The 21,116-nt window shown below is 34.1% G+C and overlaps 1 protein-coding gene across 10 annotated transcripts in view; it reads right to left on the bottom strand.

Annotated features, from left to right (window-relative positions):
- ARHGEF9 (Cdc42 guanine nucleotide exchange factor 9) overlaps positions 1–21,116 on the bottom strand; it is a 171,189-nt gene that overhangs the window by 9,015 nt on the left and 141,058 nt on the right. For all 10 annotated transcript variants that reach the window (XM_036226739.1, XM_016122604.1, XM_016122607.1 and 7 more), the window contains 2 exons: positions 19,455–19,698; positions 7,869–7,937 (listed from right to left, as the gene is read on the bottom strand). In XM_036226739.1, coding sequence (XP_036082632.1) covers positions 7,869–7,937; positions 19,455–19,698 — 313 coding nt within the window. The remainder of the gene's footprint in view (positions 1–7,868; positions 7,938–19,454; positions 19,699–21,116) is intronic.

The raw sequence follows: 21,116 nt of genomic DNA, 5'->3' as shown, positions 1-21,116 counted from the left end.
GAGAGTTAACATAAAAGAATGTTGAATTTTGTCAAATGCTTTTTTAGCATCTATTGAGATGATCATTTTTTTTGTCTTTTTTTCTATTAATGTGGCATATAATACTTATTAATTTGCATATGTCAAACCGGTTTTGCATCCTAGGGATGTATACAACTTGATGATGGTGTATGATCATTTTAATGTGCTGTTAAATTTTGTTTGCTAGTATTTTGTTGAGAATTTTTGCATCTATATTCATCAGGGATATTGTCCTGTATCGTACTGTAGTGTCTTTACCTGGCTTTGGTATCTGGGTAATCCTGGCCTTGTAAAATGTGTTTGGGAATGTTCAAAGACTCTTCATGTCTTTGGAATAGTTTGAAAAGGACTGGTATTAAATATTCTTTAAATGTTTATAGAACTTTCATAGAATGAAACCATCTGGTCCTGAGCTTTTATGTGTTGGGATGTTTTTTTCTTTTTATGACTGCTTCAATCTTCTTACTCGTTATTGGTATGTTCAGATTTTTTATTTTTTTTATGGTTCAGTTTTGGTACATTGTATGTTTCTTGCAATTTATTCATTTGTTGGTGTATAGTTGTTCATATTATTCTCTTATGATTTTTTTTATTTCTGTGGTATCATTTATAATACCTTGTGTTTAATTTCTGATTTTAAGTCTTCTCTTCATTTTTAGTCCAGCTAAGTTTTGTCAACTTTATCTTTTCAAAAAGCCAGCTTTTAATTTCATGATGTTCTTTATTGTTTTTTGGTTCTTATTTTACTTATTTCTGTTCTGATCGTTATTTCCTTTTTTTCCTGGTAAATTTGGGCTTTTTTCCTTCTTTTTCTTGTTCTTTGTTATAAAGTTAGGTTGCTTATTTGAAATCTTACTTTTTTTTCTGTGTAGGCATTTATGGCTATAGACTTTCCTTCTAAAATTACTTTTCCTGTATCCCACAACTTTTGGTATATTGTGTTTACATTTTCATTCCTCTCATGATATTCTTTTTATTTCCCCTTTGATTTCTTCTTTGACTCATAAGCCATTTGTGTGTTGTTTAATTTCCACAAATTTGTGAATTTTCCAGCTTCCCTCCTGTTACTGATTTCAAGTCTCATACCACTGTGGTTGGAAAATATGTTTGATATAATTTGTCTTCTTAAATTTGCTAAGACTTGTTTTGTGACTTAACACATGATATTCCTGGAGAATGTTGCATATGGGCTTGAGAAAAATGTGAAATCTGCTGTTGCATAGAATGTTCTTTTATGTCTGTTAGGTCCATGTGGTCTAAATATATTATCAGTCCAATATTCTCAATCATTCTTGTCTTGGTGATTTAGCAATAGCTGAAAGTGGTGTATTAAAATCTCCTACTATTATTGTGTCATTGTCTGTTTCTTCCTTCAGATCTACTAGTAATTTGCTTAATATGCTTAGGTGGTCCAATCAATTTTGGGCCAATATATATTTACAATTATTATATCCTTTTGATGAATTATTTTTATCATTACATAATGATCTTCTTTGTCTCTTGTGAGTTTTTTGACTTACTGTCTATTTCTCTTTTGATTTCCACTCGTATGGAATATCTTTTTCTATCTCTTTACTTGAAGGCTATGTGTATTCTCAAAGATGAACTGAGACTTCTATATGCAGTATACAATTGTGTCTTGGTTCTTTTTAACCCATTCAGTCACTCTATTGTGTTAATAGGAGAATTTTATCCATTTACATTTAAAGTAATTATTGACAGGTAAGGAATTACTTTTGCCATCTTTTTATTTTCTGACTGTCTTGAAGTTCCTTTGTTCCTTTCTTCCTCTCTTGTTATCTTCCTGTATGAACTGATGATTTTCCATAGTGGTATGCTTTGATGCACCTCTCTTTTTCTTTTGTATATCTTCTATAGGTACTTGCTTATGGTTACAATGAGGCTAATATAAAACATCTTATATTTACAATAATATATTTTATGTTGATAACAAATTAACTTTGACTACATATAAACATTCTATCCTCTTAATTTTCCCCACCACAATTTGTTTTCGATGTCACAGTTTTCAACTTTTTATCATCTATTAACAAGAAAAGTACCTATAGTTATTTTTAATTCCTTTGTTCTTTATTGTTTATAGTATATTTAAACAATTAGCACACCACCATATTAGATTATTCTGAATTAAGACATATACTTACTTTTACTCTTGTATTTATAATCATATTTTCACGTTACGAATTAGTGGCCTTTCATTTCAGCTTGAAGAACTCCTTCCATCCCCTGACTATTTCATAACTACCAATTTGTACTTCTTAACCCCTTCACCATTTCTCTTAGCCCCACCCCTCCAATTCCCCTGACATCTGTCAACTGCCAGTTTGTTCTCCATATCTATGAGTTTGTTTTCATTTTGTTTATTTTATTTTTTTTAGATTTCACATGTAAATGAAATTATACATCATTCGACTTTCTCTGTCTAACTTATTTCACTTAGTACAATACCCTCTAGGTCCATCCATGTAGTTGCAAAATAGTCATGGGGCTGTAAAGTACAGCATAGGAAATATGGTCACTAACATTGTAATAACCATGTTTAGTGCTAGATGGGTACGTAGTCAGGGGATCACTTCATGAATTAAATAAATGTCTAACTATTACACTATATACCTGAAACTAATATAAATAATATCGAATTACTGAACAAGAAAAATTAAAAAAAAGAATTTTCAGCATTTCTTATAAAACAAGTCTTGTGGTGATGAACTCTCTCCCCCTCCCTCCTTCTCTCCCTATCTTCCTCTCTCTGGGAAAGCCTCTTTCATTTAGGAAGGGCAACTTTCCTGGACACATTATTTTTGGTTGGCAGTTTTTTCTTTCAGCACTTTGAGGATACCATCTCACTTTCTCCTGGTCTGCTAGGTTCTGCTGATAAATCTGTTGATAATCTTATGGGGGTTCCCTTGTATGAAAAGAATGTTTTCTCTTGCTAATTTTAAAATTCTCCCCTTGTTTTAGATTTTAGACAGTTCTATTATAATGCATCTTGGAGATGATATTGGTTGAAATTGTTTAAAGATCAATGAGCTTCATGAAACTGGATATCTAAATAACTACCCAGAATTGGGAACATCTCAGTCATTATTTCTTTAAGTATGATTTCTGCCATTTCCCTCCAACTGCTTCTACTTCTGGGACTCCAACATGTTATAGATTGTTTCTCTTTTTTTAATCCCATATTTTGTATAGGTTTATTTTACTCTTTTTCATTATTTTTCTTTATTCTACTCTGATCAGACAATTTCAAATGACCTGTCTTTGACTGCACAGATTCTTTTTTCTGCTTGATCACGTCCTCTGCTAATGCTCTCTATTGCACTTTTTTTCCCGTTTCTTTTGCTACATTCTTCAGTTCTATAATTTCTATTCAGTTCTTTTTTCACAGTTTCTACTCTATTGAATTTCTTATTTTCTTGATGTTGTTGAATTGTCTCTGTTTTCTTGTAGCTCACTGAACTTCCTTAAAACAACTATTTTGAATTATTTATTGTCTAAATCATAGATCTCCATGTCTTTTGGGATCAGTTTCTGGAAAATTGTGTTCCTTTAGTAATGTAACACTTCCTTGATTTTTTACATTCCTTGCAGTCTTGCATTACTGTCTTTGCATTTGAAGAAACAGTCATCTCCTCTATTCTTTACCGATTTGCTTCTTCTATGCCTCTAATCATAGATTTTTTTTTCTCCAAGGGTTATCTGGAACTTCTCTGCTGGACTCCTGGACTTAAACAAAAACACTCATCTGTGGGTGATTGTCAAAGTCACTGTTCTTTAGGGGAAGGACAGCAGAAAACTTTTGCTATTTTGATGACATCCTCTAAAGCTAGATTTCTAAGATAGTGTCAGAAATATGAGGGTATTGGATGCTAACAAACAATATGTAGATATTAGGGAGGGAGTTTAAAGACTTCTCATTTAAAATTTTTAATTAAGCTTTTTATTTTGAGATCATTGTAGATTTGTATGCAGTTGTAGAGAAAATATAGAGATATGCTTTGTACCTTTTATTCGATTTCTCTGATGGTAACATTTTATGAAAGTATAGTACAATATTACAGCTAGGATATTATTGTTCTTATAGGACATAGTCAAGAGATATAACATTTCTATCATTACGAAGATCATTATCATTACTCTTTTGTAATCACACACACTTCTCTCCTGTCCCCATTCCCTCATTATCCCCTGGCAACCAATATTCCCCATTTCTGAACTATATCATTTCAAAACATTATATGAATGGATTTCTGCAATATGCACTCTTTGGCAATTGGATTTTCTCATTCATCATAATGTAATTCCTTTGAGATTCACCCAAGTTGTTGCATGTACCAATATCTTTCTCCCGATGAGTAATACAGTATGAATGTACCATAGTTTGCTTAATTCTCTCTCACTGAAGGACATGTGGGTTCTTCCAGTTTGAGCTATTATGAACAGACCTGCTATGAACATTTGTTTAGAGATTTTTATATGAAAATAAGTTTCATTTCTCTGAGGTAAATGTCTAGGAGTATTAATTGCTGGGTCACATGACAGTTGTATGTTTTATGTCTTAAGAAACTGCCCAGCTATTTCCCAAAGTGGCTGTACCATTTTATATTCTCACAAACAAGATACAAATGACTCAATTTCTCTGCATCCTTGCCAAAATTTGATGTTGTTACTGTTTTTTATTTTAGCCTTTCTAATCGGTATATAGTAATATCTTATTGTGGTTTTAATTTGTATATCTCCAATGATCGATGATGTTGAACATCTTTTCATGTATTTAACTGCTATCTATATATCTTCTTCAGTGAAATATCTGTTTGCCTTTTGTTATTTTCTCATTGAAATAGGTAGATTTTACTGTTGAGTTTTGAGAGTTCTTTACATATTCTATATCCTAGTATTTTGTCAGAGATGTAGTTTACACATATTTTTCTAATATATAGCTTGTGTTGTCATCACATGGTTTTTCACAAGCAACACTTTCTATTTTGATGAGGTGCATTTTATCAAATTTTTAATTTGTGGTTCAAGTTTTGGTGTCAAGTCTAAGAACTTCTTTGCCTAGCCATAGATCCTAAAATTTTTTTCCTATTATTTTAAAGTTTTATAGCTTTAAATTTAAATCTATTATCTGATCTGAGTTAATTTTATAGGATATGAATTTAATTTGAGGTTCTTTTTGGCCTATGGAAGTCCATTTGCTTCAGCACCATTTGTTGAAAAGGTTACCTTTCTTCCACTGAATTGCTTTAGCATCTTTGTCAAAAAATCAATTGTGTATATTTATGTAGGTCTTGATTACTGTAGCTATATACTAGTGTTGAAATCAGGGTAGACTGATTATTCCATCTTTATTCTTCTTTTTCAAAATTATTTTAATTATTCTTGGGTACTCATTTGATTTTGAGCTGACCCTAAAGCCTCTGGAGATGGGGACTGTGCTTGTGGCCCTAGGAAGCTCTATGATGACAGACTTAAACGCTTTAATGAATCGGGAATTAGCCACCAACTCCAAAAATGGTGTAAATCAATTCTTAAAACCAAGGCAGTGTGAAAGGCAAATGTAAAATGTAAAGGCCTTCCTTGGAACTAAGCTCTGTCCTATGCTTTTCTTCCAGCCAGGCTTCCCCTTCTCCAGAGCAGTATACTGAGTTGGTAAGGTCTCCTGGCATTACAGATAGGGTTGGAAGGGGATACCGGAATAATTACCTATCCAATTACATTGCATTAGAGAAGTTTTAACAACAACGATCCTCATCACTTTCAGGAAGGAGTCATTGGAATAGTTAAGGAAGCTAGTTTTCATGGGTATCTGAAAGAACTCCCTTCTTGCTCTTCCCATGCACAGGACATAACTAATCAATTACTAAGTTTGACAACTACTTCCACATGTGCAGAACCCTTGATTATCAAAATATATCAGTCACCATTGTCCTAGACTAGGAGAGTCTTGAAGACTAGAGATAGAAATATGGGGAGAGATTTATAGAAATTCTGGGAGTTTTGAAACTAGATGTCATTCTTTGAAGTCTCTAAGATTACTGTGAAAGGTGGAAAGCTGCTCAGGTGAACCAGTGTTTAGACACTGGGAAATGAGAGAGGACATAAAAGGGATAGCCTTGAGACTATGCAGGGTGGGAAAAGAACCTGACATAAAGGCTTGGTATGAGTGAACAGTGAAAAGACCAGCCAGTATCAGATAGGCTTGCGGGAACGTGGAGTGAGGTAAAAAAGTACCACCTCATCATGGTGTAGCAGGAACAGCGAAGAAAATCAGAATGAGAGAAGCTCAGGAGGAGAGAGTCTCCAGGAGACAAAGGCAGGCTGCTAGGACAGTAGCCCCTTTGTAGCCCGGGGACTCTCCAGCTTCCTAGGGCTCTTTCATTCTCTAATAGGGCTCTTCTATTCATACAGATCATATCATTACTGCCATTAACTCCATATTGCTTTGTAACACTATCTCTCACATTTCACCCCAAAGAAGTTAGGAATGATCACCTTTAATCCCATATCTAAAAAGAATCACATTTGCATGATGAGAAAAAGAGCCAGTGAGGGTCATTCAAGAGCAAAAAGCAATAAACTGTTAAAGGATGGCTATGTCTAGCCAGAGGGGCTCTAATTGTGTACACTACTTACTTGGAAATCATATATTCATAGGCACTCAGCATCCTCAGTGAAAAGGAGTGTTGCTGGGAATGATTAAGGGTGCTTTATGTGGGTGCTGGAATTTGAGGCAACTTGAATTTGACCATTTTGTAGGATGACTCATTCTGAACCAGAGAGTCCACCAAGAAAGCACAAGGGCGGGCCTGGGGAAAGTAAGGTGTCATTAAGATTGCCTACTCCTGGGGGCAATGACGGTGGCTGTCAGTAATAGACGCAATTGTCAGTAATTGAGATGAGAGAAAAAGGTGAACTATTCTTTTCCAAAATGGAGATTCAGCAGAACCTCGACATGGAGAGGAAAAAACATGGAACTTAGAGTTGAGGTGACTTAGGTTCAATCATTTCACCCAGAAGATCCTCAGTTTCCTCATCTGGAAAATGGGGATAATAATGCCTAACTTTTCAGGGTACCATAAAGATAAAATGAAAGAACTTATATAAAATGACTGGTACTGAATAGGCTCTCAAATAAACAGAGGGTAGCTTCTTCCCTTTGTTCAGCTAAGCATTTTAATTTTGTCTAGTTTATGAAAATGAGAAGATAAAGCTTCATTTCATATTGAAATAGATTCTCAAGGTAGTTTTATTTTGTAAGTACTTAGGTTCAGAGAGGGAGAATGAATATCTGAAACTTCTATCCTAGTTAAGTTTCTTATTCTCCATTACGATTAGGGATTCTTTATTTGGCAAATGCCTCCAAACCAATGAAAGAAAGTTATGCAAATATCTCTATTTATACTTACCAATAAATTCTAAAGATTTACTATTGTCCACCAGTCTCTAAATTGTTAGTAATGTTTAGTTCTCTCTCTCTCTCTCTCTCTCTCTCTCTCTCTCTCTCTCTCTCTCTTTCTCTCTCGTGCACACACATACATTTAAAAATAAAAAAAAAAACAGTGGTTCTATTTTTCTCCTGTAACAAATGAGCTATCTTTGAACGAGATTACTTTACACTATTCACTCCTAAATCTTAAACCTTTAAGACCATTTGCCACCTGTCATCAGGGACACCTGGGACCCAGATAGTCCTCATCATCCCAGGAGAACTTTCAGCAATAAGCCTAGTAATATGCAAGCACATAGCCTATGGTTTTCTAGTCTCACAAAGAGTGAGTGGGGCTGGGGAGAGGGAGAGTTGGTAAAAGGTAAAGCAGCTTTACCTTTTTGTTTAGAAACTTTTCTCACGGTCATTGCAGCCTGCCTCTTCTGGTTTTCAGAAATTTCAAAGCCTATAAACATAAAAACACATGATTTTATTAAGAGAAACAGACCTTTGTTAAATGTGTAAATTAGTACAACTTTTAAGGAAGAGAAATTTTGGCAAATTATATCCGAAGTCGTGAAAAGCAAAAAGTAATCAGAAACCTGGACAAAGACTTAACTACAAAGATGCATTTCACAGTAAGAACATGAGTTAAAGGACTGGTAAGTGGAAAATGGTTGAATAAAGTATGGTGTAAAGTAGAAAGATATTTCACAACCAAAAACAAAAATACAAAGAAAAGTAAATAATGAATCAAAAGAGGTTACAACAGAAACTGTATATAGAGATAAGAAAAGTCTCAGGAGGGAAAAAATTGAAATGGCAAAAAGAAATTAATGAAATAACAGAACTGTCTATGCAAGGTTTTGCCTATTCTTAATTGAGTTATTTGTTTTTTGATATTGAGTTATAGGAGCTCCTTTTACATTTTGGAAATTAACCTCCTATCATATATGTGGTTTGAAATATTTTCTCCCATTCTACAGGTTACTTTATTATTATTATAATTATTATTATTTTCTGTGCTCTCCAGAAATATTTTAGTTTTATGTAGTCCCACTTGTCTATTTTTACTCTGTTGCCTATATTTTTGGTATCATATTCAAAAAATCATTGCCAGCACCAATGTCAAGAAGACTTTACCCTATATTTTCTTCTAGGACATTCATAGTTTCAGATCATACATTTAAGTCTTCAATTAATTTCAAGTTTGCATGTATGTTGTACCATAGGAGTTAATTTTCATTCTTTTGCATATGGATATCCAGTTTTCCCAGAACCATTTGTTGAAGAAACCATCATTTCCTAATTGTGTATTCTTCGCACAATTTTTAAAGATATGTTGACTCTATATGTGTGGGTTTATTTCTGGGCTCTCTACCCATTGGTTTATATATCTGCCATTATGGTAGTACCATACTGTTTTAATTACTGTAGCTTTGTTGTACATTTTGAATCAGGAAGTGTGATACCTCCAGCGTTGTTCTTTTCTCCTAGATATCTCTAGCTATTATGGGTCTTTTGTGGTTCTACATTAATTTTAGGATTGTTTTTCCTATTTCTATAAAAATGTCACTGGAGCTTTAATAGATTTGCATTTAATCTGTAGATTGTTTTGGGTAGAATGGACATTTTAACAGTATTAGGTATTCCAACCCATGAACACAAAATATCTTTCTATTATTTGGGTCTTCTTTAATTTATTTTGACAATGTTTTATAGTTTTCAGTATACAAGTCTTTCATCTCCTTGGTTAATTTATTCCTGAGCATCGTTATTCTTTTTAATGTGATTGTAAATGAGATTGCTTACTAATTTCCTTTTCATATAGTTTGTTGTTAGTGTATAGAAACACAACTGACTTTTGTGAGTCGATCTTGTATCCTGCAAATTTACTAACTTCATTTATTAGTTGTAAGGGCTTTTTTTGTGACATCTTTGGGGTTTTCTATATTTAAGATGTTATCATCTATAGATGAATAATTTTACTTCTTCCTTTCTGATTTTGATGCCTTCATTCATCCATTGATTCATTCATTTTGCATAATTGCTCTGGCGAGGGCTTCCGCTAGTATGTTGAGTATAAGTGGTGAAAGTGGGCATCCTTATCTTGTTCCCGATCTTAGAGAAAAAGCTTTCAGCTTTTCCTCTTTGAATATGATGTTAGCTATGAGCCTTGTATATACGGCCTTTATTATGTTGAGGTACATTTCTTCTATACCTATTTTGTTGAGATTTTTTATCATGAAAGGGTGATGAGCTTTGTCAAATGCTTTTATACAGCTATAGAGACAATCATGTGATTTTTATCCTTCATTTTGTTAATACACTGTATCATACTAATTGATTTGCATAAGTTGAACCGTCCTTGCATCCTAGGGACAAATCACTGGGTCATGGTGTATGATGCTTTTGTGTTGTTGAATTCTATTTGCTATTGTTTTATTGAAGATATTTCCATTATATTCATCAAAGATATTAGCTTGAGGTTTTCTTTTCTCGTAGTGGAAGTGTTAATATTGTTAGGATGTCCATTCTGCCCAAAGCAATATACAGATTCAATGTGATCTTTTCAAAACTTCAATGACATTTTTACAGAAACAGAAAAAAACAATCCTAAAATTCATGTGGATCCACAAAAGACCCATAATACCTAAAGCAATGCTGAGAGAAGAACAAAGCGGGAAGTATCAGACCTTGTTTCAAAATATATTCAAAGCTACAGTAATTAAAACAGTATGATACTGGCATAAAGACAGACATATAGGCCAATAGAATTGGATAGAGAGCCCAGAAATAAACTCACACATATATAGTCAAACAAGGGTGCCAAAAATGCACAATAAAAAAGGATAGTTTTCTCAACAAATGGTTAGGGAAAAACTGGATATCCAGATGCAAAAGAATGAAACCAACCTCCTACATTACACCATACATGAAAATCAATTCAAAGTGGACCAAAGACTTAAATGTATTACATGAAACTGTAAAACTCCTAGATAAAAACACAAGAAAACAGCTTCTCAACATTGGTTTTGGTAATGATTTCTTGAATATGACACCAAAAGCATAGGCAACAAAGCAAAGCAGAAAACTGGGACTACAACAAATTAAAATGCTTCTGCACAGCAGAGAAAAGAAACAACAGAATAATAGGTAAACTATGGAATTGGAGAAAATATATTTGCAAACCATATATCTGATAATGGGTTTATTTCCACATATAAGAAACTTCTATGTGGAACTTTTATGTGGAACACTAAATAGCAAAACAAAAAAACAAACACCAAATAACTTGATTTAAAAAAATGAGCAAAGGACTTCCATAGACATGTCTTCAAAGAAGACATACAAATAGCCGAGAAGTATATAAAAAGATTCTCAACATCATTTAACATCAGGGAAATACAAATCTAAACCACAGGAAGATATCACTTCACTCTTGTTTAGATAGCTATTATTAAATAAACAAAAGATAGTAAGTATTGTCAAGGATGTGGAAAAACTGGAACCATAGTACACTGTTGAGAATTAAAATGGTGCAGCCACTATGGAAAACAGTATGGAGGTTCTTCATAAAATTAAAAAAAAATGTAGCTATCATATAAAAAGCAATCTCACATCTGGGTATACATCCAAAATAATTGAAATTGGGATCTTCAAGAGATATCTGACCTTTAATGTTGATTGCAGCATTTGTCCCAATAGCCAAGACATAGAACAAACTAAATGTCCATCAGTGGATGAATGGATTAAAAAGTATGGTATGTACATACAATGGACTATTACTCAGCCCTAAAGAGGAAGGAAATTCTGCCATATGTGACAACATAGATGAATCTGGAGGACATTATGCTAAATGAAAAATGACAGTCACAGAAGGACAAATATAGCATGATTCTGCTATGTTTATTTAAAATAAATTTAAGGTTCAACTCATATATACACAGAGTAGAATGGTGATTCCCAGAGGATTCAGGGAGGGGAAAAATGGGGAGTTGCTGTTCAATAGGTATAAAGGTCCATTTTTACAAGATGTAAATAAGTTCTAGAGTTTTGCTGCACAACACTGATCCTATAGTTTGCATTATTATATCATTCACTTAAAGTCTGTTAAGAGCATAGAGCTCACAGTAATTGTTTTTGTCACTTATAAAAAAAAGCAAAGCTGAGGTCTCCCTCTGAATGTAGAGTTTTATCCTTCTTATGATCTTCCTGCCTATAGATGACAGCTTTGGCCTATGCCCAGGAGTTCAAGACTGCCCATGATTTGCCATTCCTGACTGCCTGCTCTACAATTTTGGAGATACCTAGCCAGGCTTCATGATCACATAATTCATTTCCTTGTAATGAATCTCTTAATAATGATAACTCTCCTATTTGTTATGCTTCTTTGGTTGAACCCTGACTGATATAAAAATTATAATTAGATTTTATATTTTTTGCCCAGGGAATATAGTCAGTAATATTGTAATAACTATGTGTGGTATCAGGTGGGTACTAGAATTCTCAGGAAGATAACTTCGTAAGTTATATAAATGTCTAACCATTATGCTATAAACCTGAAACTAATATAATACTGAATGTTAATGTAATTGAAAAATTAAAAAGTAAGTTACAGAATAATATGTATAATTTTTGTAAATAAACATTTAACAGTATGATGTGTGCACGTGTGTGTATGTATACTGATTATCTCACAAAGCACAGGAGTGACAGAAAGAAAAAAACTGCTAAATGTATTAATTTTTATATGTGTTTCAAAGGTTATTATGACTATGTATTTACTTTATATCTAAAAAGTAAAAATGAGAAAAATAAATTTATTTGAAATCCATATGCAACCACAAAAATGATCAAAAATATTAAAGGGTTTAGGGAAATACTAATGATATAATTTTAAGCAAAAATTAAGGACATAAAATTACATATATCTATCATGAAGATGCAGAGGTGGGGGAGACAGAAAAATAGAATCAGTCCCCCTACTTTAATATACAAAAAATGTAAAAATATATTAAAATGTTTATAAATGTTAGCCTTGGGTAACATTAAAGTATGATTTTAGTTTTTTTTTCTTCTGTTTTATAATCTACAAATAAAAGCCTACAATTAAAGTGATTTACTGTCATAATCAGAAAATGAACATTTTTATATTGTTTATTGGGGTAACATTGGTTAATACAATTATATATAATGTTCAGGTGTACATTATAATTTGACATCTGTATATTCAAGTGTGTTTGCCACCCAAAGTCAAGTTTCCTTCAGCTACCATATATTTGATCCCCTTTACCCATTTCACCCTCCCCCTATCTCCATATATTTGACCCCTTTTACACTGTCTACCTCCCTCCTCCTTCCTCACCTCACTAGTAACCACTAGTCTATAGCCCTCTGATAACCACTAGTCTATAGTCCATGTCCATGAGTCTCTGTGTTTGTCCTGCTCATCTGTTGCTTTTAGGTTTATATCCCACATATAAGTGATATTATGTGTTTTACAACTTTTTCTGTCTGGTTTATTTCGCTTAGTATGATTATCTCAAGGTCCATCCTTGTTGTCACAAATGGCAGTATTTCATCTCTTCTATTGCTAAGTTGTATTCCATTGTATATATGTACCACGGCTTCTTTATCCAATCATCTATTTTAGGAAACTTCGGTTGCTTCCATGTCCTGGCCACTGAATACTTCTGCTATGAACATCAGTGTGCAAATATCTTTTTGGATATGGGTTTTCAAGTCTTTGGGGGTACATACCCAGGAGAGGGATTGCTGGATCATATGGCAGAGCAATTCTTAGGATTTGAGGAATCTCCATACTGTTGTCCATAGTGGCTGTACCAATTGGCAATCCCACTAGCAGTGTATGAGGGTTCCTTTTTCCCTGCATCCTCTCCATCATTTGTTATTACTTGTCCCGTTGATTATAGCTATTCTACCAGGTGTGAGATGGTAGATCACTGTGGTTTTGATTTGCATTTCACTAATAGCTAAAGATGTTGAGCATCTTTTCATATATTTGTTGGCCATGTATATGTCCTCTAAGGAGAAGAGTCTGTTCAGGTCCTCTGCTCATTTTTTAATTGGATCATTTGTTTTTTTCTTGTTATTGAGTTGTATGAGTTCCTTGTATATTTCAGATATTAGGCCCTTATCGGAAGTGTCGCTTGCAAATATATTTTACCATTTGGATGGTTCTCTTTTCTTCTTGTTGACAATTTCTTTTGCTAAGCAGAAACTTTTTAGTTTGATATAGTCCCATTCATTTATTTTTGCTTTTACTTCCCTTGCTTTTGAGGTAAAATTCATAAAATCCTCTTTAAGCCCAAGGTCCTTGAGTTTAGTTCCTACATATTCTTCTATGCATTTTATTGTTTCAGGTCTTATATTCAGGTCCTTAATCCATTTTGAGTTAATTTTATTGTGTGGTGATAGACAACAGTCTAGTTTCATTCTTTTGCAGGTGGCTTTCCAGTTTTCTCAGCACCACTTATTGAAGAAACTTTCCTTTCTTCACTGTTTTTGGCTTTTTTGTCAAAAATTATTTGCCCATATAAATACAGGTTTCCTTCTGGACTCTTCATTCTGTTTCACTGGTCTATGTGTCTATTTTGCTGTCAATACCATGTCATTTTGATTACTGTCACTTTGTAGTATAATTTGAAGTTGGGCAGAAAGATGCCTCTAGCCTCGTTCTTTTATCTCAGGGTGGCTTTGGCAATTCTGAGTCTTTTATATTTCCATACAAAACTTATGATTTTTTCTTCTATTTCTTTAAAAAATGCAATGAGATTTTGATGCATTAACTCTGTATAATGTTTTAGGTAATATGGTCATTTTAATTATGTTGATTCTTCCAATACAAGAACACAGAATATCTTTCCATTTCTTTGTATCTTCTTTGATTTCTTTTAATAGAGTCTTGTAGTTTTCATTATATAGGTCCTTCACTTGTTTTGCAAAATTTATTCCTAGGTATTTTATTCTTTTTGTTGCAATTGCAAAAGGAATTATTTTTTCCACTTCTTTTTCTGACCCTTCATTATTAGAGTATTGGAAAGCTATGGATTTTTGAACGTTGATTTTGAATCCAGAGACTTTACTGTATTTGCTTATTGTTTCTAGTAGTGTTCTTGTGGAGTCTTTAAGGTTTTCTACATAGAGACTCATTTCATCTGCAAATAGTGACAGTTAGACTTCTTTGTTTCCTATTTGGATGCCTTTTATATTTTTCTCTTGTTTGATTGCACTCGCTAGGACCTCCAATGTTATTTTGAATAATAGTAGTGATAGTGGACAGCCTTGCCTTGTTTCTGATCTTAGAGGGAAGGTTTTTAGTTTTTCACCATTAAGTATAATGTTGGCTGAGGGTTTGTCATATATGGCCTTTATTATGTTAAAGGCACTTTCCTTCTATTCCAATTTTGTTAAGTGGTTTGATCATAAATGGATGCTGTATCTTGTCAAAGGCTTTTTATGCAATTATTGATATGATCATATAATTCTTATTTTTAATTTATGTGGTGTATCACATTAATCGATTTGCATATGTTGAACCATCCCTGTGCCTCTGGGATGAAGTTCACTTGATCGTAGTGTATAATCTTTTTAATGTTGCTGTATTCAGTTTGCTAGTGTACTATTTGGGATTTTTTCATCTGTGTTCATGAGAGATATTGATCTGTAGTTTTCTTTTTTGAGTTATTTTTACCAGGTTTTGGTATCAGGGTAATATTGTCCTCATAAAATGAATTCCGAAGTGTTGCCTCCTCTTTGATTTCTTGGAAGAGTTTGAGGAGAATTGGTATTTAATCTTCCTTGAATTTTTGGTACAATTCACTGGTGAAGCCATCTGGTTCTGGAATTTTCTTTTTTTGTAGGTGTTTGATGATTGTTTCAATTTCCATACTGCTGATTTGTCTTCTCAGATTTTTCAGTTCTTGATTCATTCTAGGAAGGTTGTATTTTTCTAAGTATTGGTCCATTTTTCTTGGTTATTAACGTTGGTGTTATACACTTTTTCATAGTATTCTTGTATGATCCTTTGTATTTCTGTGATGTCAGTCATAACTTCCCATCTTTCTTTGCTGATTTTATTTGTGTCCTTTCTCTATTTTCTTTAGCAAGTCTAGCCAGGGGTTTGTCAGTTTTATCAATGTTCTCAAAGAACCAGATCTTTGTTTCATTTAGTTTTTCTATCGTTTTGTTGTTGTTGTTTTGTTTTCAATTTCATTTATTTCTGTTCTAATTTTGATTATTTCCTTCTGCTGACCTTAGGCTTCATTTTTCCTTCCTTTTCTAGTTTTTTAAGATGAAGCATGATGTTGTGTTTTTGGGCGCGTTTTTGTTTTTTGAGATAGACCTGTAATGATATGAACTTTCCTTTTATGAATGCTTTTTCCATGTCCTAAAAGTTTTGTTATGTTATGTTATCATTATCATTCATTTCTACATATCTGTCGATCTATTTATTTCTTCTCTGACCCTGTCATTCTTCAGTAGCATGTTGTTTAATCTCCATGTATTTGTGGTTCTTCTTGATTACTTTCTGCAGTTGATTTCTAGTAAAAAGCATATGGTTGGGTTTTGTCTTTTGATCCATTCTGCTAGTCTGTGCCATTTTATTGGTGAGTTCAGTCCATTTACATTTATGGTGATTATTGAAATATGAGGTCTTCTTATAGCCATTTTATCTTTGGCTTTCTGGTAGCTCGGTGTTTCCATTGCTTCCTTGTCCTTGTGTTTCTGTTTTCTTTATTTTGGTTGGCTTTTGTTGGCGTTCCCTCTGGTCCTTCTTTTTTTATGCTATATACTTCAGTTCTGAATCTTTTGTGTGTCGTTACCATTCCAAATCTGTTCAGGATAGTTATGTGTATATACACATACAGTCATCCATTTTCTTCTGCGCGTGCCTTATCTCCATTCCCTTTTCTGAATTTGGATCTTTGAATCCCCCCTTTTCAGTCATTGTTATCTCAATTTGTCCCTATGTATGCTGAACATTCATCACTATCTTTTTATAACAATTCTCTTCTTACTATTTAAGCTTATAATGCTCTGTGCTTAGTAGGGTTTCATTCCTCTGCTTCTATTTGCTTAATAGTCACTTTACACTTAATTATGTATTTTTCTATTGTTATTTTGTTTTAGGTGAACTGATGACTTTCAGTATTTCCTGTAGTGCAGGCCTCATAGTGGAGAATTCCCTCAATTTTTGTATGTTGGAAAAGTCTTAACTTTTCCTTTATATCTAATGGATAGCTTAGCTAGATACATTATTCTAGGTTGGTAGTTCCTTTCACTTAATAGTTTAAATATTTGATTTGTTCCTTTTTGGCTCGCAAAGTTTGCATTTAGAAGTCTGAGGATAATCTAATGGGTTTAACTTTATAAGTTACTGTTTATTTATTTTTTCTCCCTGGCTGCCCTGATAATTCTGTCTTTTCATTTGTTTTTGATAATTTTAATACAATGTGTCTTGTTGAATGCCTTTTTGGGTTGAGATAATTGGGTATATTTTTGAATTCTCGAATTCCAAGCTCCAGCTTTTTCCTTAGATTTGGGAAATTCTCATCACCTATTTGTCTGAAAATGCTTTCTAATCCCTGCTCCTTTTCCTCCCCTTCAAAAATGCTCATTATTCTTATGTTTCCTCTCCTGATGGTATCAGCAAGTTCCTTACTTCTTTTTCATTCTTCAGTTTCTCTCTTCTTCCTTCTGCTTTATTTCTAGATTTCTGTCTTCGATATCACTGACCCTTTCCTCCATTTGGTCAACTCAATTTCCCAAGTTTGCTATTTCATTTTTTCAACTCTTGCAGTGTGTTTTTTTTCCTCCAGAAGATCTATTCTGTTCTTTTTGAGGGTTTCAATCTCCTTGCTCTGCTAGTTGTTTTCTCAATTCCTGAAATTGTTGACATGACCTGTTTGGGATCTCCCTGAGTTTTTTCAGAAGTACCATCTTGAATTCTCTGTTATTTAATTTACATATTTCTATGTCTGTAAGCTTATTTTCTGGGGATTTTTCTCTTTCTTTTTGAGATGTCTTGTCACTTGGTGTTTAATGGACTATTTCTCTGCCTGGGCATTAATGAAAATATATTTGGCTTTTTTCTTTTCAGAGAGATAATTTATTAAATAAAGATTTCTCTTTAGCTTGTTGCAAAGAAGGCACTCTTCTTTTGGTTTCCAATAGGTGGCATCTAAGCTTCTAGGATCCATGCTTTATATAAAGCTTTAAAAATGCCTTTTTAGAAAATGAACATTTTTTAAAAGATGAATATAGGCCTGTCAGGAAGTAACTTCTGGAAGACTTTCTATTAGATGCAGAGTCTCAAAGTTACAGGTTATTAGAGCACTATTAATGAGACTTCATGTTGGAACCAGACGGAATGGTAGGGAATCTTTTAGATGATCTAGGGGCTTCAGAAAGCACACTAAGACAATTCCTTTAATAGCTCTAACAACCTAGGCAGCGTCAGAGGCTGCTGCTGCCTACTATTGGGAGAAGCAGCCAGTAGCATTTCTGTACCACTCTACATCATGTCCCAATTCAGTGCTCATATGCTAAAAGCAATTTGACTCTAATGGGACTCAAAGTAAATTTTCAATGTGTACTTTCACAAAAACCTGCAAAGACTAGGATTTGACTAAGCAGTGCCTTTTTGATTATCCTTCCTTGCCTCTAGACCATTTCAATCTCCAACACTGAAGAATAGGAAAAAACATTTTCACCAGAACTCAATTTTCTAGAGGCAGTTTCTACCAACTTGAGCATACAGGTTTCTTAAGGTCAATTCTACCCCCATTAAGAGTGGGGAAAAAGCAGAAACTGTATTTTCTCAGGGAATTAAAAAGCCTAGCTGTTTGCTGTTTTTATGCCAGAACCAAAGGACCATGGGCAAGAGATCTGATAGTACTTTGTAAACCGCAGAGTTATAGCCAATAGTTCCTAAGTCTCACAGTTGGGGAAGCAGCATGAAAAATATCCTTACCACCTAAATTCTCCCTGGAAAAGGGAACAACCTTGTTCATGCCAAAGAGTATGCTTTAGTGTGACTGTAAATCACGCAAGTGGTTGTGGTTTTATATCCTGTTATATTTTCTATATTACACTTTAAAATACTTTCATACAGAGAACATAATAAACACATGTACATTAATTTAAATCTATACTCTAGGAGTGTTTAGTTAACATCTTAAGTGCCCTAATCAGGAATGCACACTCAAGAGGTGATTTGTTGACATATTAAACACTCAGGAATCTTTGCTCCAGAGGCCACTACTACCAGCAGTTCAATCACTTTAATGTGTAAGGCCTAATTAGCCTAACACAAGTTAAAAATGAACTTTTACTGGTAAAATAGATGTCATTCAAGGCACACACTGGGCACAAATGTCTTACAATAATCTTAGCCCTCACAAAAACTGGGGGTAAGAATCCAGTGAGTCCTATAACCCCCTTTAGGAGGAAGCTTAAGATTGAAAACAGGTGCTATGTCTTGACCCTCATTAGAGGATTCTGTCATCAGACTCCAATGAGAAAGTTAGCTGAATCCTGTCACTACAATATTACCAAATCTCCCCTTGACTAACCTTGTCACAGAAGATGCTGTCATGTATCTAAGAGTAGATCTGTGACTGCATTGAGATTAAAGAATAGGTTGTATGATTGCTTTTTTGATTGTTTGCTAATAAATCTATGTTTGAGAGAATAAAACCTAAGGTTTGCTTTTAGTGCAATCATCTTTTTTAATAATGACACTGGCAAGGGAGGCCAACCTATAACTCTCACTTAACCCTGACTAATAGAAACTACTGGTATCTACCAAAAAGCATCTGATAACAGAGAAACAACAAAGTAGATCAGGTAAGTCTGCAATAGAAATATTCCTTCTGTCTTTAGAAAAATAAAAGCTAATTCAAATGCTCTATGTTCTTCATAGCTATATTCTTCTTTCTCATCTCAGGTCACTTACCAATTTTTTCATCTTCCTGTACCATTTTCCTCTCTTCTCTGAAAGCCCTGAGCCAGCGTATCTTCTCTTCCAGCTTCTTGGCGAAGAATAGGTGTACCTCCTCAGTCTCCTTGTTGTGAAGCTTAAAGGCGTTCTTCATACTGACATTGAAATCATCATCTCTGCCATCTTCAATGTCAACTACATCATATTTATCCATGTCAATGCGGCCTTTGTAGTATAGGATGTCTCTCCGAATAAGGTCCTAGTTGGGAAAGAAGATAAAATTTGTTGCTAAAAGTATGTGAAGAGTAGATACCAAAAGAATTGGCACATGGGCACAGCAGGATACTAACGCTGCCACTGATTTGGAGTACCAATGAGGGTTAGTTTGGTCTAAATTTGGGCAGGTTACCTTAGCAGTATGGCATTGACAATTGGTTTACTAGGAGCTCTTTTAGAAATCCTCCATCCTGTATCCAAAGACTCTGTCTCAGACCCAAGCATCAATCCTTGTGTGTGGTTGCAAGAGTGCTGGTGGGAAGTAGGAAGCAGTAAAGGAAGCAGTTAGCCACACAAGGACTGCTAGCAAAGGCTTTTCCTATTCCAAAATATTGCAAACCTTTCAGAAGTATGATATGAGCTGGCTTGATTGCCTGAAGTGTACTCAGGAATTCAGGTGGGCCAGTGAGATCCGCATATCAGAGGGAAGATGCATGGGAAGAGTTGCTAGGAGGACACAGGCTACTGGCCAGGAAGGATTGACCTGGGGAGGTTCAAATAGTTAGTATCTGGGGATTTTTGGAGAAAGCCTAGTCTGGCAAGAGAAATGGAGGTAAAAGTGAATGAAGAGCTTAATAGAATAACATGGATGAATCTCATAAATCTTATTGTGAGAGAAAAATAAAAGTAGATGGATACAAATAGTATATTGCCTACCTGTTATCATTGTTGTTTTGCTTTTAGGTGCAGAGAATTGGATTAATCTCAGTCCATGAAATACTCATTATTAGTCTATGTATGAGGCTCTTATTTCTCTATTTATTTACTTACTTGCTTTCTTTTAATAATGTATTAGTTTTTGGTGAATGCACCAAACAATCCAAAAGCTATGATGCCTAGGAAATCTCTATCATAAATCCCATGCTCATCATTCCCCTGATTTACTTTCTATATGGTTTTATTTCATTTGTATCTATTTCACTTACATAAGGTTTAAAAACATACAAAACATTTCCCCAAAATGTGTAGGGAAACATATATATGTATAAAATCTATGCAAAAAAATATATGACAATACCTGCCAAATTCAAGAGTACAGAGAAGAGAATGGGTAGAAGGGAAGAAAGGGAAGGAAGGGAAGAAGCAGAGAGAGGAGGAAGACTATTTGTAAAAATTATTTCTTAAATTGGATAGTAAGTCCATGGGTGCTCATTATATTATTTTTATATCTTTTTGAATGTGAACTATGTTTTAAGTTAAAAAAAAACAGAAACATGAATGAAATGACCAGGGGGCCTGTGGAAAGTAAGGTCTGATAAGTGTATCTCACAGAAGCCTTTCAGCCCCTCCTCCTCTTGGCAATGCCCTAAGCTTCTGATAGAACACGTAGCAGCTGAGTCTGGCCGAAGAGGGCCCCAGTGAGCCCTGTCTTGATTGATGCCCTCTATTAGGAGTAGCAGG

This window comes from Rousettus aegyptiacus, unplaced genomic scaffold (genome assembly GCF_014176215.1).
Source record: "Rousettus aegyptiacus isolate mRouAeg1 unplaced genomic scaffold, mRouAeg1.p scaffold_m13_p_9, whole genome shotgun sequence".
Lineage (NCBI taxonomy): Eukaryota > Metazoa > Chordata > Mammalia > Chiroptera > Pteropodidae > Rousettus > Rousettus aegyptiacus.
The sequence above is the reverse complement of the archived record's forward strand: the minus strand, read 5'-3'. Positions and strand labels throughout refer to the sequence as shown.